At 40.2% G+C, this 27,657-nt stretch overlaps 2 protein-coding genes across 5 annotated transcripts in view; one reads left to right on the top strand and one right to left on the bottom strand.

Moving 5' to 3' along the window:
• Positions 1-2,210, top strand: part of LOC309382770 (neurabin-1-like) — a 53,523-nt gene extending 51,313 nt beyond the window's left edge. For all 3 annotated transcript variants that reach the window (XM_081934616.1, XM_081934618.1, XM_081934617.1), the window contains one exon: positions 1,013-2,210. In XM_081934616.1, the coding sequence (XP_081790742.1) occupies positions 1,013-1,180 (168 nt within the window). In that variant the 3' untranslated portion in view covers positions 1,181-2,210. The remainder of the gene's footprint in view (positions 1-1,012) is intronic.
• An 829-nt stretch (positions 2,211-3,039) lies between these two features.
• Positions 3,040-27,657, bottom strand: PDK1 (pyruvate dehydrogenase kinase 1). 2 transcript variants are annotated; one of them, XM_081935452.1, is made up of 11 exons: positions 27,274-27,655; positions 20,902-21,043; positions 19,600-19,671; positions 17,297-17,481; positions 16,664-16,759; positions 15,220-15,297; positions 12,695-12,771; positions 12,067-12,165; positions 10,315-10,425; positions 7,191-7,304; positions 3,040-7,089 (listed from the first exon to the last, which is right to left on the bottom strand). In XM_081935452.1, the coding sequence occupies exons 1-11, from the start codon at positions 27,392-27,394 to the stop codon at positions 6,949-6,951; spliced, it is 1,236 nt and encodes a 411-aa protein (XP_081791578.1). In that variant the 5' UTR covers positions 27,395-27,655; the 3' UTR covers positions 3,040-6,948. The 2 variants fall into 2 exon arrangements, with proteins under 2 accessions (XP_081791578.1, XP_081791579.1); XM_081935453.1 differs by lacking the exon at positions 7,191-7,304 and having other exon boundaries at positions 27,274-27,657.

Here is a 27,657-nt window from a genome sequence, read left to right as displayed (position 1 = left end):
GGAGCAAAAACTGACCCCAAATGCTAAAAAAAAAGTTTTTAAAAAGTTCCTACCATCGCGCAGCACAGCTGATTGTTGGAACTTTTTTTTTTACTTTGTTAAGCATTTTTTTACTACTGGTTCAGGCGAACTAGCCCAAACTGGTAGCATTTCACCTTTGGGTTTTAGATTCTATAGAACTAACAGTTTTTAGAAGAAAGATTCTGAAAAGATGTTCTATAGTCCAATGCATTTTAGCTACACTGAAACACATTGGGGTTGAATCCAGACTTAGATTTGGAACAGTCTAAGAATTTCAAAGAATCAATAAAGATGTAAAGATCATCATGACAAACAATGTTAATAGGTTTGCTACATTTGTTTGTTTATAGGATCAGTCTAAAATGGAGTTAGCGATGTATACAATAAGAAGCTGCTATTATTATTATTATTATTATTATTATTATTATTATTATTATTATTATTATTATTATTATTATTATTATTATTATTTCTGGCACCTGTAACCCCCATGTAAAAACATTTCATTCTATTTTTTTCCAAAATGGAGTAAAAATCTTCTAAGCCATGACCTCCACTTTCCAGCAAGAGCCATGAGTCAAATACACCATCCTAGACTGAGTTTTCTCTCCCTGGCGCCTCATCAAGTCATGGGTTGCTGAATCCATAGCAGCTCCAGCCTGTTTGGGTTAGGTCTGAGCCTGTTATTTCCCATCCAGGACCTGATAGGTTCCAGACAACAGTCAGATGTTTAACATACCTGCCATTTAGCCCAGAGCGATGCTAAAGAACTGGGTGCCTCTCACATATTGATGACTTCTTTTCAATGTTGCCAATTGCTTCTGTAGAGGAAGCCATAAAAGTTGGCCTTTTTTAATTTCTGCTGTCGCTGATACAGGGAAGACATTTTAACATTTGATTTTTTTTTTGTTTATGAAAATTAATGCTGTAAGAGACACTCTTTTTTACTATATTCTGCTCTGCTCTGCTCAACATACTTTTTCTTTTAAAGGCTTTAGGAGTATCCAGTCAAAATGACCGATCAACAATAAAGAAAAAAATTAAAGATATTAAAAAAACACAAGAAAAACTGGAGAAACAGAAAGAAAAGTTTCAGAAGAAGGAGAAGGAAGTGCGGAAAACTGGCAAATTGGTGGCTGCTGTGGAATCAAACTGCTAACATGATTTGATAACATACTACTTTCTTCTGGAATAGCTGGAGCTAATCTAGAGCTGTACCAATATAATGCTTCATTCTTTATTGGATAAGAATCCAACTCGAGAAAATGTAACAACTGTATATTTCTGTATAATTATGGAGGAAAGAAAATGGTAGTTTTACAGTGTCAGGCTTAGTTTAGCTCTGATTTCTATAGTCCTTTCCCATTTATACAGTTGCATTAAAATATTTTCGATTTTTATATTTAGATTATTAACTTGTACTAATGGATATTAAATTAACTATTTTTCAAAAAAATATGTATATATGTGTCTGGCTAATTCCCTGAAGTGTCTTTGGAAATGGCATATTCAATTTATTAAAACACAAGGTGTCATACAAATTACAGTATAACAGAGGTATGTGGTGAACAGATCAAGTCATTATGTTCTGTTGGAGATAGTTTGTTGCTCATAGTATTGTATAGAAAGAAATTAAGTTTTAAAAAGTGATAGAAAATTAATTTAATCTAATGTAATGAAGTGTTTACAATCTGTATTTTTCAGAGTTCACTTTAATTTCAAAGCATTGTAATAATATAATTCGTTAATATTTTCTAAAATACATTTTTCTATGTTTTGAATATGTTAAGCATGGCTTCAAAAGTTATCTTTTATATACTTTTGTATACAATGGTTTTTATAGTTTATGTGATTAATAAGGTCAGAATACATAACTCTTTCCTACTTAAATATTTGAGGACCAAATTATATTTTTGATGGTTTTTACATGCTGTTGGTCTTCCAGATTTACAGTTTCAAAATAGAATTATTCTTATCTCTCCATTTAAATTAAACACGAGGTTTCTGCATTATACCTATTATACACTGTAGATTTCAACGTCTTTGTTTTCATGAATATTATTTGTTCTCCAGAATGGTGTAAATCACAATTGATTTGCCACTGAGCAGCAGCACAATCTTTTGTAAAATACACTATCTTAGAATGACACTTTTGAAAAATGGAATAAATTTTGTTCAAAAAAGAGAAATCTGAATTTTGGAATGTTATTAATTCTTGTGAAAACTGCACAGTGTAATCCAATAGGCAAACTGTTGAAAAAAAACTGTTTCAAAGAACCCAAATTATGATTCATTTTTCACCTAAGATTTTCACATTTTTTCACAGAAAATTACAATCTTGTTAAATCTGTTAAGTTATGCGCCCAGAAAATCTACTTGTATGGCCTCAAAAGTGTATTCCAATGATCTGGAGGAAAACCCAGGTTATTGGATTTTTGAAATCTGGGAAAGAACTAAACAATCTAAAGAACTTTTGTAAAACTTTCCTCATCTGTCATCCCTTTAAACTCTACGAGAGAGATTTCTAATAAACAGAATGTTTCCTGTTATTGAACCAACTCTTACCTCCCCAAAAGCTGGTTTCTGCACAGGTCAGATACTTAAACCTGTCCAGCATATAGAGCATGGTTTTCCATCAAGTCTAATCACAGCTGTTTTCATAGACATCTGCAGCTTATGACACAGGAAACTTCTGAAATTATGTACCACACGCGACTTTGCTTTGACTAACTGCTTTGACTCAATCTTTTAGTCTGGGTAGCTGACATACAATTAGAAAGTTCAAACCATAAAACTTCATTCAGAATGAGTCTGATTGTCCACTACCTGGACTGAGAGATCAGGTTTAAATTTTCTTGTAACTTGTCTCTGAACCTTTGGGATGAGGTTTCTTTCTGTTCTCTACAAAATGTAAATGCTTCAGTCAGAGAAGTAGACTACAAACATTTCTTGTGACCAGAATGAATTGAAAATTCTTCTGAAACAGGAGCTGCCATCCATTCAATACGCTGTAGGCCTTTTTTAAAAAAAAAAAGTCAAACTTTATTATTTTTTTACAAAAATTAGTGTCATTTTTCTTACAAATCCAACTTTTCATAGTACAAGACTAATATTCTAAAAACAAAAAGTGTGATTGCTTTCCATTTTACTTTTCAACTATGAGGACAATGATTTTTGTATCTAGTACTATCAATGAGAGAAATTCCCATAAAGGTGTATTATTATTATTTTATATACTGTGTTAATAGAAATCAAACTTCAAAATAACAGCAAGTCCACTTTGTAGCATAAACAATTATTTCTCTAAACTTTCTATAATATGTATTGTCAAACACCCAATACCATTTTATTTCAGTAAGGACAAAATATACATATATCCAAAGGCCTATATGCAAATCTAGTGGTGTTTGTTAAACCTATTTGTATCATTTTCAGTCCAGCATGTGGCAGATAATTTCATTATTGGATTATCAGACCATAGGCTTTCTTGAGTGCTACTGACATTTGTAATTCATTCAAGGATAGATAATACTAACAGTCTTTCTCTGGTCCCTTGCCCCAGATTGTATTTTTATGAGGTTCAAATGGACACCTGAGCTTGAAAAATTAACTTTTCAAGGGCCAAATCCATCTACCATGCTCCTGTGATTGATGATTCACGTAATGAATTATTTCCTTCTGACAATGATTAATTCCATAATGTAGGTTTACTATGTACTGTAGCTTATTTGTAAACTACCAGCACTGATCTACCGGTATCAAAAGGATAATCTTATCCTATGATTTAGTATATTTATCTTAGTTTCTTGATAGAGGAAATGTAAAGTTTCCCAACACGAAGACAGCTCTAGTCTGCTATTTTCTTGATCATCTAACATCCATACATACGTTGGCACTGTCATGTTTTAAGGCTTTCTTTTAAGTAAAAATGGGTTAAGGATTATGGCCTTAAGCATTGGAATTGAGAAGGATGTTCCTTAGTTGCCATCACTAGACTCTCCATTATTCTTCTAACAACTGCCTACAGGGGAAAAAACACAAAATAGAAACACTGTTTTTCCACAAAACAACCTGAACCTTTTCATAAGGAATTTAACAGGGCTGCTCTTAGAACATTTTCCAAGAAATTTCACCAATTAGCCTCGAAGAGATCAGCAATTTCCATTTAAAAAACAAATAAAAGTAGAATGCAAAGTGTTTCATAAAAACACTTGCACTGAGACATTTAAAAGGCTTTGCACTCAAAATAGCTTTTTCAAGTTTGCTAAACATGGAACAAAAAAGCCTGTTTTCCAAATGAGTCCTGACTTTTCTGACACCTTTGATCTACCTTTCATTCTCCCAAACGTGGAGCTTATAACCAAGGCCGTAGTTTCATAAAGCAAGGGGCAGAGGGTCTATCACTGCTGTTGTCCAGAGCTGTTTGAGCAGGAGGGGACCAGTGCCAAGGAGGTTGGTTTATGGGCAAGTCGATAAACGAGATTTTGGACAAAAGGAAGATAGGTAAGCATGATGAATTTTAAAAATTCCTTGTTATGGAGGGGTTTGTCATTTTGCTGCCTTTCTTCCATGAATGGCTGACCACTGACGGTGCTTCCTCACTGGGCTCTGTTCTATGGCTGGGCTGAACGATTGTTTTCATTATCGGTTACAGGTTTCAAAAAACATGTTAAACGTGGCCATTTTCTCTATTGGTACGAAGGACTCAGGATGGACTGCCACCACCTTTTCTTGGGAGGTTCTAAGGCAAAAGAAGGAAGCTAATTCGAACTGTCATTGTTCCCTATAGCAATAAGATTCACAGTAGGTGACGTTTTGTTCCATCAAAGATTTGAAAATGTTCTATCACAACTGCAGATGAGGATGACTATGTATCATCAGTCTGTCCAAGTAACGGGGGATTATGGGGGGAGGGGGGAATGAGGTATATAAAAAGGTGCATTTCCAAAATAAAAAGCTTGAGATTTGAAATCATACTGGAACACAATAAAGCACAAAGGAAAGAAATCAACTAATTTTAGCATTGAGTAATTATTTTATGTATCTATCTAGTGACTAACTGGCTTTGCACTCTTATTGTTTTAATTGTCCTTATTAGCTATCTATAATATTTTTTTTTACAATTCAGGGCTCATTTTGCTGGGAGAGAAGAGATATTTCATCTTCTGACCAATAATTATTTTTTGTAGGTACAATATATTATTACTTCAAGATTCCTGATGGAACACAGGATATTGTCTCCTACCTCTAAATGGAGCGATACAATGACTAGGAACTATTGCTCAACAACATCCTCCCTGATGAGAGAAACCCAAAAGCTGTAAAACAGACAAATGAGGCTGGTTTTTGTTTTAATTTCAAAGTATATTGTTTCATTTTGCACACAACCCATTCTGTACTGATCGGTCTGAAATTCATTACATATTATCTCCTTATATGGTCTTCTGAAACTTTCATCTGTCGGTCAGACAAAAAAATGTTCTAGTTATCTTTTGACTTGAAATGAAAATGGGAAACAGGTCCCAAATCCGCAGTGGTGAGGGGCTTCAAATCACTCAGGGTGTGTATGATGCTTTCCCAAGTACATATCAGCTGAGGAAGTTAAGCCAGTCGTCTTCTCTGTGTCCCACTAAGTCCAGGAATATTCAATGGGACTTAGGATGTCGTGTGTTTAAGCCTGCAGTTTCAAAATACATCTTTTACTCATGCAACGGGATTGTGTTTTTGAGTAGATGTACCACTTTAGGTAACTACAATAGTAAAGGATTGATTAGCAGTGATATCAGTATTCAACTGATTTCGGTGGAATGAAATTTGGGTTGAACACCTAGGTCATTTGTCAAATCTGCCTTGCAGAAAGGGAAAAACATAACTGGAATCGTTAAAATATGCCATAAAGCAATATAAATAAAATGACAACAGTATACCGCTCCAATTTCTGTTTTCTTAGAAAGCAAGCATATCTCACTCTTCTATGGAAATATTAGAATAAATGTGAAAAGAAACGAATTCATTGCAATCCCATGGCAACCTTTACGTCGCATATTGTGATCAAACTCTGTGAGACCAACTGCATTTGGCAACACTTGGTGTATGAGTGGTATTCTATGAGGATGGGTTTTATCAACATTACTAAGTTCCCTGAATGTGAATGGAAAATTCAGCCCAAGTTATACACTTTTAAATTCCATTAATATCCCAGAGGAAAATAAGACAAACTTTTGCCTACTTAACTCCTTTCTGAATCCTTAAAAGATCTGCTTTCCCCAGTTGGGAAAACACCACACCTGGACAAGCCAAGTGCTTTAAGTCCTTTAAAGTATCATTTATTTCAGTGACAAAGATTTAAAATAGTTCAATTTTCAAAACAAAATGAACGAGGCTCAAGCACTTCTACGTAGAGATGTAAATATAGGCCTATAAATATATAGAGTTGTTTACGCTGACAGCAACCAATTAATCAATTCCTCATAATGTTTAATACAAAAAAAAGGAACAAACGGGATAAGCTCACATTGTTTCTCTCACATTGGAAAGCCCTTCTGAAGTCCTTGAGAGCAAAAGGCTGCGCTAGTGCAACTGATCCCAGAGGAGGTGTATAGAGTAAACCATCCATCCCATGAATCGTTCACCGGAATGACTGGTGGTTAAGCAGAAGAATATCTCAACACACTGTTCGGGTCTTTTGCCTTCTAGACTTTGCTCAAATAATCTAAGGTGCATTTGCTGAAGGAATTTACGATGCAAAGAAGGAAAAACGCCACTGGTTAGAAATGAACACTCTAGGCAATGATATATGGTTTTCAGACTCCAGTTTGGATATGGAGATGCATCCTTCCCCGTTAAACATGTGATAGTGGCGCTAATAAGGAAGCTGACCATAGGTGACACGGCTCTCTTTGGCTCAGCATGCCTGGACTCCTGCTGCTATGTGCTGCGGAATGTTGTCATGTCCTTTGGTTCGCTACTTGGGACACACCAGTCATCTGCTTCGTGATTGGCCGTGTAATGTTTCCAAGCCGATTTGTTATACACTGGCAATTTTTCAACAGACTCGGTTGATAAAGCCTGCAGCAAAAGAAAGGAGGGCGGAGTTAATCACTTGCTAGGAACAAGTTTTGTGTTTTAACCTGAAAGGGATTTGTCACCACAACTGGTCCCTGACATACCTTTATAAAGACAACAGCATCTGTGCCATAACCCTCTAGAGAATAGAGCTTCAGGTCTCCTTGGAAGTACTGGGCATACAGGCGGGAAATAGGTAAGCCATAACCAAATCCAGCCTAAGCCAAAAACAAAAACAACCCAAAATTTGAAACCTCTGAAGCCAATCTAATGCTCAAAGGACAGATGAAGAGACCAAAACATTACTATTACCACAAAAAAGAAAATGAAGGTACAACCCAATACGAAGACATAATATTCTCGGTGTTTTTTCCCCATTGATGCCAAGGAAGTTTTGCACAACTTGCATTTTGCCCTTTCCTTCTCTCTTTTCCAAAATGCTTGTCCTATAGGAATATTCAGAGTTTAGTGGGGCTCTTTTCAGGCAGGGATTGCAGCTGTTTTGTTTTGCTGCTAATGACTAGTCCTCACAGATAAGGTTGTAAAGTTATTTATGTCTATGAATGTTAACAGAAGATAATGTTATCTCTGCATCTCACAGATCAAGTTGCTATTAAAAGCAGAACACGTTCAATAATTCCCCGCCCCCATCACATAACAAGTACACAGATGTAATACAGAAAAGTAGTCTAAAAAAAGTTGTACTAAAAAAATATGAAACTTTGCCTTCATCCTAGGGGTGGGTTGCTCCTGGCATTACTGCCGGCTCGGTGCGTGCAAAAATGCTCCTGCACATTTGCTCATAAACAGGTCTGTGCATGCGCAGAACGTTAAAAATGAAAACAAATTAAATTTGTTCAATGAAAATTGTTCTGTGCATGCGCAGAACCGAAAATCAAGATGGCGGTGCCATCGGAGAACCAATTCGGGGGCGTGGCAGGACTGGCTCGCAGCTGGTTCCAGCGGCCCAGGCCACCAAACCACTACTGGTTCGGCCAAACCGGTAGGAACTCACCACTGCTTCATCCCCCCCCCCCCCCCCCGCAGCAAACCTGGTGCATTCATCTACTTTTGCTCTACCAAATTATTAAGGCCTTAAATGAGATTAAAGTTTTTCTGTGCTTCTTTTCAAGAAAATGTGAACATAGTATTTCCCAAACCTTCTTTGTATCCCACTTGAGAGCAACACTAAGAAACTCAGAAACAAAATACTGTTTTCCAAGGCATACTATTGCAGGAATAGTAACAAGGGCCTTGCAATGCTTCCAATTTGCATGGAGAGGGGTCATTAATGGTATTCTCTTTTCTTCACTACCAGTTCGGTAGCGGGAGGGCGCACAATAAAAGCCCATGAAATCTGACAAAACATAAGCACTGTGGTTGCTGAATGATGGATCTGAAGAATTGGAGAATTTGCCTGTTCTGAATGGAGCTAAGCTTCCTCGGAATGAACAGGTCCATAGTTTGGGAATGCCCCTAGACACCCAAATGATTTCTATTACTAGACAATTGCTGTACCAGATTCAACTGACAGATTGAGTATTCCCTTCTTTTAATAAAGATAATGCTATTACGGTGGATTATGCACGGATAGCTTTGTGTTCTGACCACTGTAGGGCATTCGTTTCCAGACGCTGCAGCTAATGCAGAATGCAACTGCCACATTGCTAAACGATTAACCAGCTCTATACCTTATTCTACTACTGAAGCAATTAGACTGTCTGCCAACTGAGTCAGACTCAAAGCATTCCCCAAAATGTCCTCCTGAAGTTGAGCTATCTTCATGCACAGGCAACCTTCACTCTGAAATTCATAGGGCAACTATAATGAAATCTAGCGGGCGCCTGTAAAGACCCATGGCCAAGTTGTCTTCGTGTGAATGCTGTATTTATCATGTTGCTTCAGTTCTTTTTACTTTCATTTCTAAGACTGGGATCATGTTAACATTGTTTGAAAGCTATGGTTAATACTTGCAGTTTAACTGATGGTTGCTCACTTTTGGATTTAGAATTGAAAGTAGCAGGCAAATATATCAAGTTAAATAAGTTGCATGCTGCTTAAATGCCCCCACATAGGATCTTCTTAAGCTCATGATTGAAGTTCTTTTTTTTTTTTTTGCCCCTAAAACTCCACAGGATGGATCTTTATTCAAGAATTCAGCACCAGTTTCAAAGTAGCTCCAGGGCTCGGGGTTTCAACAATACGAGCAGTGTTAGAAAGCTAAACTTATTTATTTCCAGTGGTTAAAACTACAGCAAATCTAATGTTTTGTTCATCTGCAGATGCTTCAGCTCCATTTCCCTACCGGAGAAAATGCTTACCTCATCTCTCCTCCAAGCTCCTAAACTTCAGGAGCTGCAAGGATAGTGCCACTCTTAATGGCTACCCAGCACTCTCTATAACCTAGGCAAAATCAGCAAGGATAAGATTGGCAAGTGCTTCTCTGTCTCGCCTCTCTTGGGTCTATGACAATTCGCCACGGCCAATTCACCATGACCCAATTTGCCACAGCCAAGTCACCACAGCCAACTTGCTACAGAACAACTCGCCACGGCCATCTTGCCACCAGACAACTTGCAGTGGGGCAAGAGTTACACTAATATCAAAGAAATTATTCTTTAATAGAATCATTAAAGAAAGGATGCAAAAGGAAGAACAGAATAAAATGGGAATGGCAACAATTAAAATATTTATTTATTTATTTTAAATCATAATTGTTACATTGTCCCACAGCTAGTTGGCCGTGGCAAGTTGTTCTGCAGCGAGTTGGCTGTGATGAGTTGGTTGCAACGAGTTGGCCGTGGCAAGCTGCCCCATTCCCCCTCTCTCAGTAGGAAACCAGCCAGGATCCAAACGGCTAAGCTACTGAGAATGTTTCATTCCCACCCCCTCTCCTTTAAGATGGATTGGCGCGGGTGGGATTTTTTTATTGCTTTAGGGCCTGCAACAATTTTGAGGCAAGACCACACTTCGTTTACCTATGTTCCCAGCATTTCTGAGTTGAGCAAAAGCAAATGCAATCATGGACCGTCTTCAAATTATGTATGGAGGTTGAGAAGGGGTTGTGGAAAAAGAATATTTCTTTATATAGAATGTCCCAGAATTCATTATGCTTTGACTTCCAAATTCAGAGGAACCATATGTTAACAAAAGCTACTGGAAAAATGAGGAGGGCTTGAGTTTTTCATTCCACAACTGATAATGTAAAATATTATACAGGCTACGAACCAGAGGAGTTGCTCGTGATGTCTCCACATGGGGACGTGGTGCAGTTGAATACATATAGTTAAATAGCCGGTCTATTTTCCTCAAAGGAACACCACCGCCACGGTCGCACATCTAAATTGTGGGGGGAGGGGGGAAATATTATACAGTATTGAGCTCCTATGTTTGGTGTGTGCCAATATCTACATACGACGAGTCATTCTTAAGAATATATTCCAGAAACAACAACAAGACAAATTACAATCATACAACCAGCCCCTCATCTAGGTAAATAGACCAACAGACTCTTCTCACTTACTCCAACAGATGAAAAGGTTATTATATTTTATTCAACTGCCGTATTTTTCGGACTATAAGATGCACTGGTGTATAAGACGCACCAAAGATTTCAAAGAGGTAAGTAAGAAAAAAAAGTTTTTGCCTTCCCTCAGCCCCTGCTGAGGGAAGGCAAAAAAGCCTCAGTTTTTGAAAAAAACCTGCCCATTTTTCGCAAAAATGGGATGCAGGGGCTGGGGCTTCAGGTGGCTAAAAATGGCTGTATTCGGTGTATAAGACGCACCAACAATTCCATGCTCTTTTAGGGGGGGGAAAGGTGCATCTTATACTCCGAAAAATACGGCATCCAATACTATGATAAAATGGTGGCATAAAATAAAGTAATTGAAGCTTTAAAATAATTTCCAAAGTGCAACAAAGGCTAATCAGAACATGATGCAAATAAAGCATCCATGACGGTGAATAGGTTGGTCCTATTGCAAAATGGTGCAGCTGGTGACTTTTCTGTTCATGGCTTCCATTTGAATATTTAAGAGCACAAGTGTCAAACTCGCTACGTCACGTTGATGTCATGTGACGTATCACAACATTTTTTGCCTTTCTGGAGCTGGGGTGGGCTTAGCCTGTGCATGACGCATCCGGACCACAGGCCGCCAAGTTGGCACCCCTGATGTAGAGGCAACGCTTAGTCTAAGACCCCGCCCCACCCCAACCCCTCTTCTCTTTCACTCTCAAATTATTTGAATTTCACCTATTCTTGCAATTCTGGGCAATTTATAATAAGTACAATAAAATACAAACAATAAAAAATATAGGAAGTATATAAAAAACTAATACAGGTAGTCCTTAACTTACAACCAAACTTACCACCAAAATGTTGAGCCCAAAATTCCTCTTGCTAAGCCAGACAGTTGTTAAGTCAATTTTGCTTGTTTTTAACCACTTTTCTTGTCACAGCTGTTAAGTGAATCATTGCAGTTGTTAATTTAGTAACAGGTGACTCTGGCTTCGCCATTGGCTTTGCTTGTTGGAAGCCGGCTTGGAAGGTTACAAATGGTGATCACATGATCCTGGGACAATGCAACTGTATAAGTACATGCCAGTTGCCAAGCATCTGAATTTTGACAACATGACCACGGGGATGCTGCAACAATTGTAAATGGAAAAAACTCACTTTTTTTAGTCCCTTTGTGTAACTTTGAACGGTCACAGAATGAACGGTTGTAAGTCAAGGACTACCTGTAGGCAGCTAAAAATAATCAAAACGCTAGAAGTAAAATTATTCATAGTCATTTGATCAGAGTGTAAGTCTTATAAAGAAATGAAGCAGTGGCTCTGCAACAGATCCCTGCATATACATACACACACACACATGCATACACACACCCACATGCATACACACACACACACACACACACACACACACGCTAGTCATTTGCCAGACTTAAGAAACAGAACATGTAAAACTAAATACTTTACCTTCACAGTTAAATCTTCAGTGCCTAAAGCGACTTGGACATGAACTGGAGGGTAGATTCCCCGTTCTGCATGATGTTCCATGGTAGCCCTCATTGCATTCTAATTTTTCAAACAATTACATTTACAGGTCAATTTGTATAGACTTTTGCTTAACAAGTAAAGAAAGCATATTCTACAAATGCATCTGACTTGTTTTCAAAAAATGAGGGAAGCACCTGTTTCGGCAAGGTAGGGATTCTGACTGGTGTGGCCTTCCTGTTCTGATGCAGGATTATCTGTTTATTTGCTTTCCTGCAAGTTCTCAAACGCACAGGCGGCCTCACCCTCAGTGGAGATCTCTAAGGGTGTGGAGAGACACACCTGGCTCTAAAGTGCGGGTAAATGGAGTTACATTTTCAGAAACAGCCAGCAGACTGGCAATGCTCCTGAAGGAGAATCAGACAGAAAATTCAGCAGAGCACCCAAATAGATCTTCTATGAAGGTACAGATCGTGTACTGAACAGAATTTAGTCTCTTGCTTTACCCCCACACATGCTTCTTAACCAATCCAGAGGGAGAGATTATTATATTTGGATAATCTGACTAAGCGAAACAGAGAAAGAGTACATAGAAGAGATCGGGACAAACCTTGAAAAGTTCGAAAACCATGTAGTAGAGATGTGATGGCACATATACCACTTGCATAGGCTGCCCTGGTGATTTTACTGCAAAACAAAGTGAGTGAAAAAGATCAGTTGTACACCAATAGCCACGGTTAATCTTGGTAGCTTCTCCATGGGTCAACAGCTGAAAGATTACTGAGATCCATTTACTTTGGTCCTGGCTAAGAGTTCACACGAGACTGTAGAGTTATGTACAGAGCTACTGTAGAGCTACTCTCACTCATAGCACGCTGCAAACTCAATTTGAAATTCTCCTAAGAGCAGTCCTTCTTGTAGTTGTGGAAGTCATTTATTTGAGAGCTATAAGTCAAATGGGCAAGTGGCATTACTGTTGTGTTTGTTGGAATCCCAATACATTTTACTCTCAAGTCTGTAAATGTGTGCATATAGATGTAATCCTCTACTTATGACTAACTCAGCCTGGAATTATGCTTGTAAATCATGGAAGTTAAGCAGGTCATGTGACGATGCCTGATTTTATGACTTTTGTGGTGGTATTAAACAAACACCATGGTTGTTAAGCAAATGCCACAGTTATTAAAGAAACCAATAGATGGGTGTGTGTGTTTTTACCAGAAACTGGTGGGTTTTTTGGGGGGGGCAGGGGGGGAATCACAATAATGGGACTGAAGGATGCTGCAAACAGCCATAAATGTGGTCAAGCACCCAAAATGGAATCACAAAACTAGGGGGTAGCTTCAAGAATTTCAAAACCAGGTCGTAAGTCGAGGACATGTGTGTGTGTATGTGTAATTAAAATCAATGTTTGAGAAAATTTCTGTTCTCAACAGCAGATATTTAAAGTACATTTTAAAAAAAAGTCAATTTAAGATACTCATGAAGGAATGACATGTCAGAACAAAATTGCTTATTCTTCATCTCATTTGGAAACCAAGGACCCAGAGTATGGAGGAAGAATGGAGAGGCCAATCAAGCACAGTAATCCCACGGTCATTGAACCAGTTTTTGGGGCTTTTGGCAAAAGTTGCTCTCATCAGAAAAGAGGACTTTGGACCACTGAGCAACAGGACTTTGGACCACTGTGCTTCATTAAGACCAGGGTCAACATAGCTGCCTACCAGGAGATTTTGGAGCACTTCATGCTTCCTTCTGCAGACAAGCTTTATGGGGATGCTGACTCATTTTCCAGCTGCCCACACTGCCAAAAGCACCAAAACCTGGTTCAATAACCGTGGGATTACTGTGCTTGATTGGCCAGCAAACTCGCCTGACGTGAACCCCATAGAGAATCTATGGGGCATTGCCAAGGGAAAGATGAGAGACATGAGACCGAACAATGCAGAAGAGCTGAAGGCCGCTATTGAAGCATCCGGGTCTTCCATAACACCTCAGCAATGCCACAGGCCGATAGCTTCCATGCCACGCCGCATTGAGGCAGTAATTGCTGCAAAAGGGGCCCAAACCAAGTACTGAGTACATATGCATGCTTATACTTTTCAGAGGTCCGATATTGTTCTATGTACAATCCTTGTTTTATTGATTGCATGTAATATTCTAATTTTCTGAGATGGTGGATTTGGGGTTTTCATGAGCTGTAAGCCATAATCATCACAATTATGACAAATCACGGCTTGAACTATCTTGCTTTGCATGTAATGAGTCTTAACTCATATATTAGTTTCACCTTTTAAGTTGCATTACTGGAATAAATGAACTTTTGCACAATGTTCTAATTTTTCAAGTTTCACCTGTACTTTTGCAAATTCATACTACAGATCCGTTTGGATTATGATATGCCTGTATTGGTCATTACATATAGAACCACCATACCTGTTTCTAGTCATAACCACAGAAAGCTGTTGCAGCTTTTTCACAGGCCAAAAGTTCTCTATGTGATGTATGTCCAAATGTAATGAAGAATGGAGAATATGTGCTATATATACATCAAGATATAGAAGCTCAAAATGCATTTTGAACAAAGGTTAGCTAAAATGTCACAAGATTAAAGAACAAAAGCAAATGAAGGATTTCTTGGCACTTATTGTACTATTTGTGGTAATGTGTGACAGAATGTATGATGTAATTAAAAGAGAAACTCTAATTTAGGTTTAGCTTGATTGAAACTGAAGGCTGTCCATTTTCAGTCAGTATATTAATTTTACACTGAATTCTAGCCATAGCCCACAGGCATGTTTGAAAACATGACACAGATAACTGCACTTAGCTTCCTAAAACCAATTTCTGCAGTGAAATGAGTATGTGCAAACAGTCATTGTTATAGGATGTACTCTGAACAGATGCTAAATATTGTCTATCTCTCTATCAAATGATTATAGAATTATCATGACCTAGAGTCAAAGTGTACTTGCAATATAAGCAGGCTAGTTCTATAACCAACTTAAAAACTATCTACTATTACAGAAATATTTAAATTAAGTCCAAGGCAAAGTAGAGGGATATGGTAAAACTTACTAGGAATTGGTTAAGAACAGTCAATGAATAAGCCAATCCTCCCCTTTCCATGCTTACCATTTTTCTCTTCAAGAATAAGTTCTGGAGAACTCATATAATATAAGTCACAGAGGCTCTTTGCATTTTCATAACCATCTGAAAAAAGAAATACAATTTTGCTTTAAAGATGCACACAAAGACACATGCATACACACAAAGACACACGGACAGACACCTCACCCATCCAGAGTTTATTCAATTAGCTGGCAGCAGTTCTTAAAACAGAGTTCTGAGAAGAAACAGTCATTCGCATTCCATCTTTTACTGCTATTCTATGAATAGCAGCTGACATTTCTCGTGCATACTTCTGTCTTACTTCAATTACCACTTTAACAAGAACAATGTCTATGTTTAAATTCTCTGCATGAATAGAAGACCATTTATCTACCTCCTGCATAGTCTATATTAATATCTTAAAAACATGTGGAAGATGTCCGGTACAAATCTCAGATGGCAAAGCTTTCCAGTAGTTGGAAGGTGGGGCTCCACTGATTACTTCCTACTTTGCTCCCCTTCAACCCAACAAACTCATCCAAGCAAAATTAGACAAACAGCTGCATTTTTTAAAATCTATCTATTCATCACATTTTTGAACCACTCTTCTCCCCGAGAGAGAGGCTTTCCGTACTCTTGAATTCTATAAATACATCTAGGACGTGTAGCTGCAGGGATTTAAGATGATGGAGGAGGGATTGAATCAGGGGTGGGTTCCTACCAGCATTGGTACTGGTTCGCTTCGCGCGTGTGCAGAGTTTAATGTAAATTGTTCTGGGCATGAGTGAAGAACATGAGGAACTAATAAAAGGGCAACAGCAGCGGAGACAGGGAACCAGTTCGGGGGCATGGCCAGCCTGAGTCGCTGCCAGTTCTGCGACCCAGGCCAAATTACCACTACTGGTTCGCCTGAACCAGGGCGAACATGTAGAAACCCACCTCTGGATTGAATGCAATATCTCCATATCCTTGGGAATTCTGATGTAGCACACTGTCCTTCCTCTATCAGGCATTTTAGACTAATCCTTCTTTTTGGAAGGCTAGAGATTTGGAGAAACATAAATGGCTCCACCCTTAAACATAGCCCAATAATTGCATGATCTTATGCATGTTTGCTCAGAAGTCTTTTCCACTGCCCTTGCTAGCTTTTAATGGTATGGCATGACACCTGCCTTGATTTTTCAACATACAAGTTAGAATAAAAATTACATTAAATAATGCATTACATTAAATTAATGGCAATAGGAACACCTAATAAAAGTCTTTCAATTACTTGGTCATTATTACAAAAATTGGATTAAAATTGCATTGTTTTTTACACGCAGAATGACATATCAAGGGTAAACATTGTGTCTCAGCACAATAGAAACTTTCCGGGTCTGAAAGAATGAGCTTGCACAAAGTCATCAGTCCAGAAAGTCTGTTTCCTGCCACGTTTATTTTTCTCACCATGTCTGTCTGAATGTACCTTTTATAACATCAACAACATTGCATTTAGGGTCAATACTTCCAATGTGTTTGGGATGTGCTGGATTAACTTCAACGTTTCCTCCAAACAACAAAGCTGCCAACAACAAAAACAAAGCAACATAAACGATTTCACAATAAAGAGGCCATGAACAGCATATAATTTATAGGTAGGGGCCTGATAATGACGGAAGAAAAACAATAGCCAAGGATTTACCACTTCAAAACAAGGATGATACTAAGCTATACTATATACCATGTATATAGAAGATTCCTTCTTATTCTTAAAAGTAAACTATTTGCACTTGTTTTACATTAGGGATTGTTATCCTATGGCCATTTTTATTGCCCCCCCCCCCAAATTCCCCTCTCTGATCTGGAAGAACTAAGGACTGTTTCCTACCATTTTGAGTCACAGAAAAATTATAGTTTAACTTCTCCACAAAGCCTTAAGAAGAAAAAATGGAAAACCTCAGCTCTGCTTGCATGCATGATACGGCGTTGCAGTCTCAATATCAGCATTATGCCGACTGTGAATCTTGGCTCACCAAAATCCAATTGAAATCCTTCACTTCTAAAAGTTTCCTGACCTTACTCCATAAAAACAATTCATCAAGTTAATAAAAGTACTTACTGTGCTGATTAAGCAACATTCGGATTGAAATCCGGCTCATGAAGAAGCGATCTAAAAAATACTGCACATTCTGACTAGTCACTGGGTCAACCCCATAGTTGTCCTTGTACTCAATCACACCTTGAGCCATGGTAGGAATGACATCATTGTGACGGTTCCGGATTGTTATCACAGTATCTTTAAAACTGAAAGCAAGTATGGCATATTTGTATTAAAATACGAGTACACCTGTCACTAAAAGCATATCGAATTTTAACTACCGCAAAAGCAAGACACTAAAGAAAGCATCCTACTAATCAACAAAAATTGTGTCGTGTTTAAAACAGTGTAAAAAAGCAATCTTTTAAAATGGGTTTTGGACTTCTAAACTCAAGGTATTCTAATAGCATAGTCACAATTATTTTTAGGTCAAGGTTATCATCCATATTTATGTTATGTCCTGCTTTGGTTTAGATACTTAAGAAATAGTGGCTGAGATTTAATGCGTAGACCTCAGCTAATAGGATGTTTCCAACAATCACAGGGCTTATTTTTTACCTATTTCTTTTTCTCTCAGTAGTCCTATGAATATTTTCACTACGTTTTGGAGAAATGATAGTGGTGGGTTTTAGAGGTCGCCGATATTTCTCTGTCAGCAGGAATTTGAAAGCTAACAGAAAGCACAAGTGCACTTTCAATTTCACTTTGTCAAATAAAACTTCTTCCTGTTCTATCATTTCTTCCAAAACATCTTTCAGACACAATCTAGCCATAGAAGCAAACATCTGTATTTATTGATATTTACTTCCGATTCCATTTTTTCAAAAGTCCAATTTTTTACTTTTTTTTCCTGTCATGTGGAGAAAATTCAAAGCAGGTCGACTTTCTCACGGGAAGGACTCTTTATAATTAATTCTAAATCTTACTTCAAATTTACCTGAACTTCTAATCCACTTAACACTTTTCTAAAATCAACATCTTAATTAGCTTTTTGCTGTTTATTTCAATTATTTTCAGTTCTGAAGCTTAAAAAAAGTAAGTTTCTTGACTTGTTAAGAGTTAAAATTTTAAAATGTTCTTCCAATAGGGCTGAAAGTATTTTTTAGACTTGTTGATCCAATTTCTAATATGTGCAAAGTAGTTAAGCAATTTTAGAATAGGATTAGTAAAAGAAACATGGAAACTTAGTGTCCTTTTAAAGACACCAACTCTGATTAGAGCAAGATGGCTATTTCCTCATCCCCCAGTGCTCAAAGCACTCCTCACAAGGATCAACTGTCTGGAGTACTTGTGGGTGATCTCCCATCTTCTTTTGACAGAGAGGTTGAAAGAGCCAGTCTACATTCTTTGCTATAGTTGTTGGTCCCCTTGTTTTTCACAGAGCTGCCTTCAGTCCACTATTTCTTCCTTCAAAGTCCATCTCACCATTCTTTTAACACAAAACACCATTAGAATTTTTCAGCCCAGCAGCTATTCAAATTCTAACAGATAAAAGTGTCCTCCTAATCCAGGAGTGTCCAAACTTGGGAACTTTAAGACTTGTAGACTTCAACTCCCAGAATTCCCCAGCCAGCCATGCTGGCTGGGGAATTCTGGGAGTTGAAGTCCACAAGTCTTAAAGTTCCCAAGTTTGGACACCCCTAACCTAATCTATCTCATCTCTGAGAGATTATGTACCCTAAGAAGGTCCATTTCCTTGGAAAATAATTTAATTTAATCTCTTCACAGCTAGCATGCCCCAATACGCTATAAATACATGACAATATAAGTAACAATTTATTACAACCTAAATCTCAGTAAGAATTTTTCTTAAGGATGAATGTCTGTGATTGGGTTTTGGACAGAACAATGTTATTGTGGTTGAATCTGAAACGAGTAAATTGAAGCAGAGCCATTAAAATTAAGTTACTCGAATTCTATACAAATTCACTAATTTCAATGGATAAACTCAAAATAAGACTATATCACTTCATTATTAATAAACCTTAAAGAAAAATTAAGAGACTAATCAATTGAACTAAAAACATTGATTGTACATATAGGTCAAACCTTGCTAATTTTAATACAGAAGTAATTCTAAATGAATTTCATAGAGTAGAATTTATTTCGTAAGTTTATTATTTTTAGACAGCCCCCCTGATAACTTACAAAGAATAAATTATTTAAAAGAATTTTTTCTTCATACTTAATATCCCCCTATTTTTTGAGATCTACATAATAAAAGAAATATAATAAAACTATGGCTCTGAATGTCTCATGTCACAGGACTGGCATAAGAAAAACTTAGATAATCCATTGTCTTTGAGAAGGCCAAAATGTCTCACCAAGAAACAGCTTCTGCATCATCAGCATTTTTGTCTTTAAAATCAAGGATCTCCTGCAGACTTTGCACATACCTAAAAACACAATTTCTGCATGTTTTATTTTTGTCATAAAGAAAAATAAACAATTTCTTTTCACCTAATAAAAGACAAGAATATAAATTTGCCAACGTAGTATTTCTATGACTACTTTCAAATTTCAGCACATTCTAATTTTTTTTAACAAGAGATAATTTTCAAATTTTTATTATTAATAGTCTTCATATGTAAGATAATAATTACTATTCATTTCTACAAGTGTGTATGAATGTCCATTATCTCTTAATCCAACCAAGGAGCAGGACATCTACTATTCGTAATAGTAGTAGGACATGGATTTTGAAAAGTAAAACACTTCCTAACTTTATCATTCTACATTCTAGCTACCCACTAAGTGAAGATTTTTTTCCTCACAACAAAAGGACTCCAATATATCAAAAACTCCTTCGAAAGGAAAGGGGAGCATTTTTTCCAGGTTTCCCCTTCCTTTTGCAAACCCTTCCTTTCTCATCATGTAAATTTGTTTCCATCCTACAATAGAGGCCCTCTTTCTAACAACTATTCAAAACCTGTTTCAAATGTTGCAGTGCTAGGTCCATTCACTTGGAAATAAGCTTGGCTAAATGAACTGTTTACATTCATGCAGCACTCTAAAGATAATTGGGTACAGAGATCAACCAGATGGTATCATTAATTCAAATAGGCCAAATCTGACTTCTTGAACAATTTAGGAAGGAACAGAACATCACTATGTAATGTTATTGCTACTGCCAATTTAGCACAATAATCTTGAGCAGAAAAAAAAAAACAGAGACAAGAGTTGCTATGTTCTCTCTTCAGCAAGAAGAACTTTTCATTCGAATCATGCTTTGATGCCTAGGCCTCGTTTTGTAAATATTAATATTAATTGAAGTCAGGCTCAGAAACCACAAGATGAAGTTGTATATGTGGGCAAGATATTTGCCCTTAGGATTTCTTCAAGTAAAGGATGATGGTTGACAGATTATGATATGTTAGGAGTCTGGGCTGTGAGTTCATGACCAGTGTTGGTATCTCCTGCCTCTGGCACAGAGCTATGTAGGTGGTGGGGGAGAAAATACAAGCCAGATGTCTACTCACTGTGCTAGATCAGTGCATGGATACTATTAGGTGCCTGATAAACAACCATAAGTCTAAGCTTCTAATATTTTGAATCTTAACATATCTTCGTAAAATATTCAAATTTGGTTTCTTGAGGCTTTGTTTAAAAAAGAAACAGGTTCTTACCAACTCTGAACAAGCTGAACTGAAGGTGTTTTAAGAAGGTTGTCTGGAAGCAGACTTATTTCTTTCATTATGTTTGCCAATCTTACAGGCAACTCTTGTCGCAGAAACATAAAAGAGGTTTTCTCACAAGCATTGTCAGATCCTATGGGGAAAATGTCATAAGGAAACAATTTTAGAACCACAGTTAAATAGATTATAAACAATTCATTATGCAGTTCATTCAGGATCATAGGGTGGTAAATAATAACAGCTTCTCTATGAAATCCTGGGTAACATTTTACCATTACAGTAAATATAGGTTTACATAAATTCAGAAAGTAGTAATCTGATGTTCAGAACTGTAGTAGTAGTTAGACTAATGTGGCTTGGTCTCCCATGAAGACCACATTGGATTCTTAACATTCATGATATTAGTTCAAGATACATAACATTTTATGTTACTGATTGCGGCTTTTTAGATATTTTAAACTATTCTTTTTTGAAGAAGCTAAGGATCAGTGAAAGATATTACAAAAATAAATTCTTCTTCACCACTACAGATAGTACTCAACTTAAAACAGTTTTTAGTGACTGTTCAAAGTTATGGCGGCACTGAAAAAAGTGACTTATGATTGTTTTTACACTTACGATTGCTCGCGTGGCCAAAATTCAAATGCTTGGCCACTGACTCATATTTATGACCGTTGCAATGTCCCGGGGTTATGTGGTCACCTTTTGCGACTTTCTGACAAGCAAAGGCAATGGGGAAGCCAGATTCACTTAACAACCATGTTACTAACTTAACTGCAGTGATTCACTTAACAACTCTGGTGTTAAGAGCCGGAAGTTAAGGGGATTTTTAGTAAAATGTTTTTATCTTTTTTAGGGGGTTCCAGGGTGGGGGGGGGTCAATCAGACCGGGAGGAGAGCCAGTGCCAGGCAAACAGGTGAGTCCAGGAAGGACGGGGGTGAGGTGGAGGGGGGGAAAACAAAGGTCACTCGAACAGAGGGTTGTTCTATTACAACGGTCGTGGGGAGGGGGGGATGCGAGGACAGGATAAGATCCCAAGGTCGGTTGGGAGACTGTGGCTATTGGTTACGCCCGGTCGCTTGTACCAACCCCTGCAGTCTAGGTGGACAGGAACTACAGAGCCAGGGCCTGCGGCTGATGCTTTGCAATGCAAGGTCTGTTACCAACAAGGCCCCCCTCATCAATGAGTTGATCTCAGAGGGGGAGCTAGACCTTGCAGGGATAACGGAGACCTGGTTGGGCCACGAGGGTGGTTTACCCCTCGTGGAAATGTGCCCACCAGGTTTCCGGGCATTCCATCAGCCCCGGGCCCTGGGTAAGGGTGGTGGGGTGGCGGTGGTTATTCGGGAATGTTTAGAGCCGAGGGAGTTCACTGTCCCTCAGATACCCGGGTGTGAGTCCCTTGGTGTGAACTGGGGCCCAGGGAGGCAGTGGGGCTTGCTGATTGTATACTTGGCTCCTTGCTATGCATCAGCAGCCCTGCCCGAGCTCCTCGAGCTAATCTCAGCGACGGCAGTTGAGACCCCCAGACTCTTGGTCATGGGGGACTTCAACTTGCCGTCGACGGGAGCGGCTTCCGAGGTGGCTCGGGAGTTCATGGCTTCCATGACGGCCATGGACCTGACCCAATTAGTTCAGGGCCCCACTCACGAAGGGGGCCACACACTGGACCTCATTTTTGTATCTGAACAGTGGACGAGTGATCTGGGAATAGGGGACTTAGTCATCACGCCCCTGTGATGGTCAGATCACTCATCCCTCCGGCTGGACTTCCCTGGCGCTATCCCCCACCGCGAGGAGGCGGAACCAGACTCTACAAGCTGGTACCGCCCCAGGCACCTCATGGAATCGGATAGATTCCAGACGGAGCTTGGGCCAATACCTGTAGCCCTGTCCCGCTCCCGCTCCGAGGACCTAGTGACTGCCTGGAATAGGGCAACGACTGGGGCCTTGGACCGGGTTGCGCCTTTGCGACCTCTCCTGCGGCATTGACCCACCCGGGCTCCTTGGTTTACTGAGGAGCTAAGGGTGATGAAGCGCCACAGGAGACGTCTAGAGAGCAGGTGGTGGTCCTCACGCTCCGAATCTGACCGAACACAGGTGGGAGCCTATTTGCGGACTTACCTTGTGGCAATGAGAGCGGCCAAGCGTAGGCATTGTGCCGCCCTTATTGCGTCCGCGGATAACCGCCCTGCCGCCCTGTTTCGGGTGACACGCTCCCTTTTATCGCAGGGGACGCGGGGGGCGCCCTTACAGGGAAGAGCGGAGGAGTTTGGGGAATATCTGCAGGACAAAATTGCTCAGATCCGGAGCGGATGGACCTCCGTCAGTGGACCAGACGAGCCGTCAACAGCGAGTCTTGAGAGACCATTCTGGGAGGAGTTTGACTCTGTTGCCCCCGAGGATTTGGACAGGTTGCGTGGACGGCTGCGGCCCACTACATGTTCAATGGACCCGTGTCCCTCCTGGCTGGTACTGGCAGCCTGGGAGGTGACACGAGGCTGGCTTCTGGGCCTGGTGAACGCCTCATTGGGTGAGGGATACTTACCAACCGCCTTGAAAGAGGCGGTGGTGAGACCCTTGCTCAAGAGGCCTTCGCTCGACCCAATGGAGCTAGCTAATTACCGTCCAGTCTCCAACCTCCCCTTTTTGGCGAAGGTTGTTGAGAATGTGGTGGCGCAGCAGTCTCCACGACACCTGGACGAATCCGATTATCTAGACCCACGCCAGTCCGGCTTCCGACCCGGGCACAGCACAGAGACAGCCTTGGTCGCGTTGGTCGATGATCTCTGGAGGGCCAGAGATAGGGGTTGTTCCTCTATCCTGGTCCTATTAGACCTCTCGGCGGCTTTTGATACCATCGACCATGGTATCCTATTGCGCCGGTTGGAGGGGATGGGAGTCGGAGGCACCGTTTTGCGGTGGTTCGGCTCCTACCTCTCCGACTGGAAGCAATGTGTGTTGACAGGGGGGCAGAGGTCGACCCTGAGGCCACTCACTTGTGGGGTGCCACAGGGGTCGGTCCTCTCGCCTCTCCTGTTCAACGCATATGTGAAGCCGCTGGGTGAGATCATCCGTGGTTTTGGGGTTGCGTACCACCTGTACGCTGATGATACTCAGCTGTACATTTCAACCCCAAACCACCCCAACGAGGCTGTCGAAGTGATGTCCCGGTGTTTGGAAGCCGTCGGGTTCTGGATGGGGGACAACAGACTCAAACTCAACCCCTCCAAGACTGAGTGGCTGTGGCTACCGGCACCTCGGTTCAGCCAGCTGACACCCTCCCCCCCGACATCAGAACCACCACCGACCTCCGCTCCTTCCGTCAAAAATTAAAGACTCACCTGTTTCAATCAGCTGGCCTGGCACTCTCTTAGTTTTGCCTCCCGGGGATATATTTTAACTGGGTTTGGGTATTTTAATTGGGGATGTTTTTTAGGGTTTCTATAGCATATTTATTTCTTGTACAGTCTCATCTCCTCCATTTAAATGTTTAGTATTTAATTGTTTTTATATTATTTATATTGTTATTCATGTATTTTATCTGCATTTTATCTGACTGTACACCGCCCCGAGTCCCTTTTTGGGAGAGGGGGCGGTTTAGAAATCCAAAGAAATAAATAATAAATAAATAACTGTGGCAGCAAAGGTCATAAAATGGAGCAAAATTCACTTAACTGTCTTGTTTAGCAACAGAAAGTTTGGGTTCAATTGTGGTCATAAGTTGAGGACTATCTGTGTTGAAGAGCACAGCCATTTCCGAAGTAAACAATGGCTTGATACAGATGTGGGAAAAGAGATAAAGCATATCAGAAGTCTTCAAGTGAGTATAGCTTTGTGGCAAAGTCTACAGATAACTTGAAAGGAATACCATTTCAGGGTATTAGAAAGAGATAAGAAAAAAATGTTGTGGACTATGTTGATAAGATTTAAAAATATCTTTCCAAGGAACATGATTAACAGGATCAATCCTAACTTTAGGTGGAACAAAATAGCATTTTGAATCTGGTTCAGCCCCCCCCCCCCCAAATTGGCTCATTATGCCTGTTAAATGTTTTGCATTCATCATTTCAAGAGGGGATCTTCAGTGTTGCGATGATGATGAGGTAACAGTGATATCTGCCTTCAAAAGCCATCTCAGAAGGCACCACTCCTAAAGATATCCTTAAAGGAAGATGTAGGAGATAATGCAGGAAAAGTGCAGAGCTCCATCAGCTACTCCTACATTTAGGAATAGGAGAACCACAGAATTTTCAATATATAAACTGAACCTTGCTCTCTACCCTGTACTGGTTATTACTCAATGCAAAACATTGAGGATAAAGGTAAAGGTTCCCCTCGCACATTTTGCTAGTTGTTCCCGACTCTAGGGGGCGGTGCTCATCTCAGTTTCAAAGCCGAAGAGCCAGTGCTGTACGAAGACATCTCCCTGGTCATGTGACCGGCATGACTACACGCCAAAGGGGCACAGAACGTTGCTACCTTCCCACCAAAGGTGGTCCCTATTTTTCTACTTGCATTTTTGCATGCTTTCGAACTGGTAGGTTGGCAGAAGCTGGGACAAGTAACCAAAGCTCACTCCGTTACGTGGCGCTAAGGATTTGAACCGCCGAACTGCCAACCTTTCTGATCAACAAACTCAGTGTCATAGCCATTGAGCCACTGCGTCCCTTTTAAATGCAGGATACATTGGTGTCAATATCTGATTGTTTTGATTATGATACCAATACCATATGCATTAAAACTTCTAAAGCTAAATAACAGTATTAATAGTGATCAGTGCAATATCCAATTGGATATTTTTTACTAAAGTTCAGCAGAAATTGTAGTCATGTTACAGAATTCACATTTGGTAGAACCAAAAGAATTATGATTTTTTTTCTCCAAGGGTTTCTATAATTTTTTTCATACAACACTGCACATGAAAGAGTTACATTGCTAGACTATAACTTATCAGTCCTGTCATCTCAAACAAACATACTGAAGCAAATGGCAGTTGTAGGTTTGAGAGATACTGCTGGGGAAAAAAAAATATCCAAAGACAATCCTATATTCTTTTGGATTGTGAAATGAAAGCTACAGTAATTTTGAGTAATTTTAGCAATATGCAGTACTGGTAGTTTGCTCTATGCATATTAATACAGTGGAATATTATAATTTCTTAAGCAATATTAGCTAGAGTAGTAGGCCTATCATTTAGCTAAAGTAACTATTATTAAGAGAAAAAGAAAAATCACTAAGGATGTATGTGGACAAATATTTGTGACCCAAACATGCATTTTTATACACACAGACTTGCACATCCACTTAAGACAGAACTTCAAAAATACGAAATGCTAATGTAACAACCTGTAAAATAACAATCCTCTGGAAAATGGGACGGTCTTTGAAACCGAAGATTTGCCCTTGAAAAACACCAGCTGTGACCTTAGCATAGCCAAATGTTCCATATGTTTCAGGCTCATTCAAACTCCAGCCATCACAGTTCAAATGGAATTTGGTGCAGGTAGTCCTTGACTTACGATCACAATCAAGCCCAACATTTCTGTTTTTAAAGTGTTTTAAGTAATTCACTTAATTTTACCCATTTTACGAACTTTCTTGCCACAGTTGTTAAGTGACTCTGGCTTCCCCATTGCCTTTACTTCTCAGAAGTTCGCAAAAGGGGATCACATGATTCCAGGACACGGAAATGGTCATAAAGACAAGTCAGTTGCCAAGCACCCGAATTTTGATCACAGGACCAGGAGGCCACTGCAACAGTTGTTATCTAAAAGTGTAAAAAATGGTCATCGGTCACTTTCAGCGAGGGGGGTCCTCTGTGCCGTTGTTAACTTTGAACGGTCACTAAACGAACCGTTGTAAATCGAGGACTAACCCGGCCGCCCAAAACGTGAGACACCATACCGTGAGTCTAGAATTCTTTGCATGACAACACCCTTCGTTGCACAACGCCTTTGGGTAATAAGCACAACTTTTGTGTTGCATTTCGGGGATAAAGGGGCGCGCCAACATTCCTTTTTCCATCTCTACTCGCGTCCCTGGAAGTCGTGGAGAAGGAAACGGGTCGACAGGGCGAAGGCGAGGGCGGGGGCACGCTCCTCCGCGGCTAGAGCGGGAAGGGGCGGCTTCGGCTGCAGCCTCCGCGCGAGGCCTCGCTCCGCTCGCCGCCTTCGAGGCCCGGGGTTGGTAGTGGAAGCGCCTTTCCCCGCAGAGAGGGGGGTGACGGTTCTCCCTCTGGGGAAAGAAAATGGTCGGCCTAAGGGGGAAGGGGGGAAGACTCGCAGAGGAAGGAACCGCGCAGAGGAGGAGGAGGAGGAACCCGGGCCGGGCGGTGGGGAAGCGACCCCGTCGCCACTCACCGAAATCCAGGAACTGCTTCATGGAAAGCGGGGACGGGGAGAAGCGGCAGTAGAAATCCACCTGCTGAGGGATGGTGTTCAGAGGGGAGACGCTCCTCAGCAGCGCCCGCAGCAATCGCATGGCGGCGGCGGCGGCGGCGGCGGCGAACACCCGGAGGGGCGCCGGGCAAAGCAGCGGGACGACGGGAGCGTGGCTGGGATTCCGCCTCCCTCCTTGCAGCTCGCTTGCAGCCTCTTGTCAGAAAGGGGCGGCCGCCTAACCGGGCCCCTTTCCCGGCCCGGCGAAGGAAGGTCCTAAGCCCTAAGGGATAAAGGAGCTCCAGCTCGGGCCAGGGCCCGGGCTATTTCTTGCCCTCCGTAGGGAGAGGAGGAGGCGGGCGGAAA

This window comes from Natrix helvetica (assembly GCF_964273705.1).
Source record: "Natrix helvetica genome assembly, chromosome: 1".
NCBI lineage: Eukaryota > Metazoa > Chordata > Lepidosauria > Squamata > Natricidae > Natrix > Natrix helvetica.
The sequence above is the reverse complement of the archived record's forward strand: the minus strand, read 5'-3'. Positions and strand labels throughout refer to the sequence as shown.

What these genes read in the sequence shown, in the direction of transcription:
- PDK1 (XM_081935452.1), bottom strand. Translation starts at nt 27,394, where the DNA reads ATGCGATTGCTGCGGGCGCTGCTGAGGAGCGTCTCCCCTCTGAACACC. An exon ending in GAAGCAGTTCCTGGATTTCG is followed by an intron (nt 21,044 to 27,273) that starts GTGAGTGGCGAC and finishes TTTTCCCCATAG; the next exon opens with GATCTGACAATGCTTGTGAG. An exon ending in TGTTGTTGATGTTATAAAAG is followed by an intron (nt 15,298 to 16,663) that starts GTACATTCAGAC and finishes TTCTTTTTTCAG; the next exon opens with ATGGTTATGAAAATGCAAAG.